Source organism: Monopterus albus, unplaced genomic scaffold, assembly GCF_001952655.1.
Source record: "Monopterus albus unplaced genomic scaffold, M_albus_1.0 scaffold2.1, whole genome shotgun sequence".
NCBI classification, from domain to species: domain Eukaryota; kingdom Metazoa; phylum Chordata; class Actinopteri; order Synbranchiformes; family Synbranchidae; genus Monopterus; species Monopterus albus.
Genome location: NW_018127882.1, coordinates 5,042,638 through 5,048,055, shown reverse-complemented (window position 1 = coordinate 5,048,055; position 5,418 = coordinate 5,042,638). Strand labels below are relative to the sequence as shown.

General features: G+C 39.0%; 1 protein-coding gene across 1 annotated transcript in view; it reads left to right on the top strand.

Moving 5' to 3' along the window:
* taf7 (TAF7 RNA polymerase II, TATA box binding protein (TBP)-associated factor) overlaps positions 1 to 5,418 on the top strand; it is an 11,629-nt gene that overhangs the window by 2,517 nt on the left and 3,694 nt on the right. Inside the window, exons 2-9 of the mRNA XM_020590225.1 lie at positions 471 to 547; positions 645 to 723; positions 1,129 to 1,262; positions 1,508 to 1,628; positions 1,773 to 1,831; positions 2,287 to 2,359; positions 3,053 to 3,166; positions 4,429 to 4,617. Of these exons, the coding sequence (XP_020445881.1) occupies positions 471 to 547; positions 645 to 723; positions 1,129 to 1,262; positions 1,508 to 1,628; positions 1,773 to 1,831; positions 2,287 to 2,359; positions 3,053 to 3,166; positions 4,429 to 4,617 (846 nt within the window). The remainder of the gene's footprint in view (positions 1 to 470; positions 548 to 644; positions 724 to 1,128; positions 1,263 to 1,507; positions 1,629 to 1,772; positions 1,832 to 2,286; positions 2,360 to 3,052; positions 3,167 to 4,428; positions 4,618 to 5,418) is intronic.

Genomic DNA, 5,418 nt, shown 5'->3' with positions numbered 1-5,418 from the left:
TATATATGTGTGTGTATAAAACTTACAGTAGGAGACACTAAATTAAAATATGACGAGCATTACAAGTTGCTAAAGAGAATCATGTGTGAGTTTGCTCCAGGCTGTTAGTCCATATATTTGCAGCCTCTAACTGCACTTGGTTTTTAGTGTATTACTTTAAATGGTTAGAAGTGGTTGTAGATGTTCTAAGTGGTTTAGTCTCAGGAAATGGCCCTAAAATCTCACAAATATGAGATGAAATTGTAACAAGGAACATGTCGTCACAGCAGTAATATTGTGCTTCTGTTAGTCAAACACAGACAAAAAGAGGTTCTCCTTAATACTTCAAACAATCAAGTTAGATTGAACTGTATCACTGCACATCTCAAAAATAATTGTGTTTCTAGTGGCCTGTATTGGCTATAATGTCGTTTCATAAATAATCAATAAGTAAGCTAGATTTTGTTCATGTTGTTGTGTTCTGATTCTAGCTGGGAAGGTCGGCTCCAAGAATAAGGAGGATGCTCCTTATGAGTTGGAGAGCCAGTTTGTCTTGAGACTTCCTTCGGTGAGACTGTCTTAAATGTTAAACTTGATTATTTCTGTGAAATTCAGCGTGAACTTTTCCTGAAAATGATGCGGACTCATCTCTTTTTTTTTTACAGGAGTATGCCTCAACAGTAAGAAGGATTGCCCAATCTAGCAGTATGAACATGAAAGACAGACTCACCATTGAGTTGCACCGTAAGTTGGTTTATCATAGTACCTACCCGTGATTAAGTCTGACCTGTGTGACATCATTGCTCAAAAAGTGTTTTAATTTGTATTAATAATCACTTCCAAAATTAAAATGAAAATATTTGGCCAGCTGGAATTGGCATTGTCATAATTTTTATTTTTTGTTTTTCTGAGGGGGGATAAGTTATTTTGCACAACTGTCAATTTGACAGCAATATTGAAGTGTCATTACATTTGATACCAAATAATCTCATGCAGCTTGTATTATGTGTGTTATGCTTGTCTGAGAAGCATGTTTTACACCCGCGTCTTTACTCTGTTTTAACAATGACTGTCTTAATGGCAGTGATTACCACAGTCTCACTCACAGCATCTTATTACAATCAATCATGTTGTACCTCATATTTGTAGCTGATGGTCGCCATGGCATCGTGAGAGTAGACCGCGTCCCTTTGGCGTGCAAACTGGTGGATCTGCCCTGTATGATTGAGTCTATGAAAACGGTGGACAAAAAGACATTTTACAAGACTGCTGACGTCTGCCAGGTAAACAGTGGTATTAAACTGAATTCATTTTTATTGGATACATTTTGCATTTGTTGTTGTCAGTGGATGCATATTTGTTGTTAGGTTTAGGATACAAATTGTGAATAAAAACTACATTTAAATTTTATTTTTTTTTTACATTTACAGTGTTGTCTCACATTTTCTTGTTATAAAATGGTAGAAGAGCAGCATTAATCAGCAGAATGCTGAGTAATTTACCATTCACTGTTGCATCCATGCGATAGATGCTGGTATGTACACTAGATGGAGACCTTTACCCTCCTTTAGAGGAGCCAACTGGCACTGACCCTAAGAGCAAGAAGAAGGACAAAGACAAGGACAAGAAATTCGTTTGGAACCATGGCAGTAAGTAGAGAAACATCCACACACACGACAGCCTTTTCAACTGTTCCTGTTGACATCTTGGCACATCAGCAATTCGGGAATGTATGCCTTCCACAGCTCACTGGGTCTTTTGGTTTCACTAATCCTGTTCTTTTCGGTCTCCAGTCACCTGCCCTCTGAAGAACACGCGCAAAAGAAGATTTCGGAAGACTGCGAAAAAGAAGGTTTTGACATTTCCATTTGCCCTTCAGAATCCCCTTCCCCTTCCACATCAGTCTATTTAGTTTCCTGCTTGATGAGCCATCTCTTTCCTAGGCTCTCAAGATATTTACATTTCATAAAGTAGGAACTGTGGTGAAAGTGAAAACTAAGATTTACATATAAATAAAGCTTTTCCATTTTTGTTTGCCCCAAAGGTATGCAAAATATTGCTTTGATCAAAGTGAAAGCAAGTGTGCTTGAGCTCTACACTTCTTCTTTGTCTTTTGAATAAATCTTCCTCAAGGTGCAGAGCTGAGCTGTATTGATTTGGCCCCTTCTGTTTTTAATCGCTAATGTGCTTCCTGGCATGTGTCCAGCTGCTACTTGTGTGTTTTTGTGTGTATGAAGGTCTGACTGAGAAAGAGCGAGGGAGACACTGCTAACACTACTTGTAACCTAATCTCTTTCTCTCTGGCAGTACATTGAATCTCCTGATGTGGAAAAGGAGGTGAAGAGGTTGCTGAGCACAGACGCTGAGGCTGTCAGTGTCCGTATCCTTTTAGGCAGCTACAAATATTCTGCTTGTCCATCTTGCAAAGCCCAAGAAGCAGCAAAACTGTCCAGGACAAATACTACTGGGCCAGAAAAGGAGGCTGCATTCTGTAATGTAGAATTAGACGGAAATTATTTCTGATGTGAGGTCTGATCCCATGCCATGACTTTTGGCTTTTAAGAACCATCAAATAGTTAATGACATTTTTAGGACGAACATAACCCCACTCCCATCTAACGACTGATCTTGATCTAATGACTAAGCTGGTGTCCAAGCTCCTGCTTGGCTCACCTTCCTTGACTCTTTCTAATGTTTTGGTGAGAGAGATGCACTTTGCAAGGAAGCTATTAGCTCTCAAATGAAACTCTAAACTTGCCTGATGGAATAAGAGCACAGCATGGACTCTGAGTGCCTGCTTGCTGTGTGTTAATTGAGATGGACTGTTAATTATCATTGCTTATTTGGTCACAGTGAAGCTAGATTCTAATTATAGTTTTAGTATTGACATGCAGCTGCAGACATACACATGACACACTAATGAATGGTAAAATTAAAGTAGTTCCTGTGGAGTGTCATCTGGTTTCAAAGAAGAGTTTGCTAAAGTCAGAACTCTGAAAGACTCCTTAAGTGTAGGACTTATGGTGGTTGAGATGACTTTACAGGTGTGTTGACCTTAACCCATGATATTCAGGGTGGGAAGTAATAGCAGAAGATGAGTCCAAGGAAGCAGATCAGCACGGCTCTCTGGCCAACCTGGACTCCTCACCTGGCACCTCAGGAAACAACATAGGTCATGGATCCTCTGGTAAATGAAACATGTTTTTATTAGTAAGGCATTGTGATTAAGGTGTGATGGGCATCATCATCTCGCTCTGCCAGCTAAAGCAGATAAAGCAGAGTGTATTAGGACCTCAACCATGTGTTTTATAGAAACACAAAGCAATAAATGCTGTAATAAACCTTTTAGGTGAACAATATTGATATTAAAATGAACATGTTCAAAATTAGGAATTTGAACAAAATATGCAGTAAGTGGGGCATCTCACCAAGTCGTTGTCCATCTCTAGTGTTGTGCATGAACCCGCTAAAAGAGCACTGGTTATTGAACATGCTCATTCTTTCCACAAACGGTGAACTGAACATTGAATATTGTGAACATGAGCCTTGTTAACATGCAGGGTGGTGAACGTGAACGGCTTCATTCACTATGGCGAACAAATGTAACACCAGCCTGTTAAAACGAAGCTCCCTCTCTAAGTTTCCCCTACAAATTCTAGGATCACTTGCTTTGAACATCACATCCCCACATCAGCACCATTATCATGTTAAAACAGAGCGTCACACCACCCACTCGTTATACATGAGACTTAAAACAAATGCACCCTCGAGCTGCAGCAGCAGAACAGTAGAATGGAGAGAGACTGGTGGGGAGATCCACCGGCAAAAAGTATCCAGGTATAACCATATTAATATTTATATATCACTATAATGATTTGAATAAAAAAAAACATTTATGGGTTTCTTCATACCCGTAGTCACTTAATTTCCTTCTTTCATTTTTGGGTGTCTCTGTAAAGCAGCGCTGCGATAGGCAAAAATACCCGTGCCCTATTATTTTGTCGTTTCACAGCTGATTCCCCAAGAGCTCAGGATATAGCACTAAGTGTATTTTACATGTGATAAAGTGGTAAACAGAAAATAGTTCTAATGCTCAAAGCAGGTCATTTAAAAAATTAAAATTGAAGAAATGAACAGGTTCATTTTAAAGTGTGAATTGAACTTGGAGTGGGATCTTGCGAATCAAATCAAATTTTATTTGTATAGCGCCAAATCACAACAAAAGTCATCTCAGGGCATTTTATAAAGTAAGGTCTAGACCTTCTTATTATCAATATTATTACAGAGGGAAAACTCAACAAATCCCCCTTGAGCAAGCACTTGGCGACAGTGGGGAGGAAGTCTGAACTTGCACAACACTGTCCTTCTGTAAATTACCTCAAACTCAGTTTCTCTGTATTCCTCTTTGTGTCCATGTTCATAACACACATGTGGTTTCTGCATGGGCAGCCCAGCATGATGAACTGAGGGAGATCTTCAATGACATCAGCAGCTCCAGTGAGGATGAGGAAGACGAAGGGGACCGGCATGAGGACGAGGACCTGAATATCATGGACACGGAGGATGATCTGGTCCGACAGCTCCAAGTCAACGAGTCTGATTCTGCCCAGCATGAAAGTGACAGAAACAGCCAGATAGGTGAGAAGGACACCGGGGTTATATGCAGATGCAGTTATATGCCGGGGTCAGATGCAGTATTGACAATTGTAGCTTATTGAGGTATGAAAGAGATGTACTATTATATAATGAATTTTATGTTCCTGACATGTAGAACCACAACAATTAATCGAGTCGTTGTTTTAGTTCATTTTTCAAGGAGAAATTCCAAATATTTGCTGGTTCATGGATCTCCAATGTGAGGATTTGCTGCTTTTCTCTTTTGTCTAATTTTAAGATTGTTGATTGGACAAAAGGGAATTTCACAACATCACCTTGGGCTCTGGAAATGATATCAGTATTTTCCACTGCTTTCTATAGACATTTTATAGATTGAATAATGAATCCATTCACTGAATTAAAAGAATTGCCCCATTGATTGATAATGGAAAATATTGTACGTTCTAGCCTGACACGGTGTTGTATTTATTGTAAAAACACAATTTACGTTCCATACCACATTGTTTCCAGTTCAGAAATTGAGGTCTGAAAAAGGTGGTTAATTTTGTCAGAGAAGTACATGTAGAAGATGACATGCATCTAAATGGAAACCGTGTGTGTATATACAGTGGGTACGGAAAGTATTCAGACCCCCTTAAATTTTTCACTCTTTGTTATATTGCAGCCATATGCTAAAATCATTTAAGTTCATTTTTTTCCTCATTAATGTACACACAGCACCCCATATTGACAGAAACACACAGAACTTTTGACATTTTTGCAGATTTATTAAAAAAGAAAAACTGAAATATCACATGGTCATAAGTATTCAGACCCTTTGCT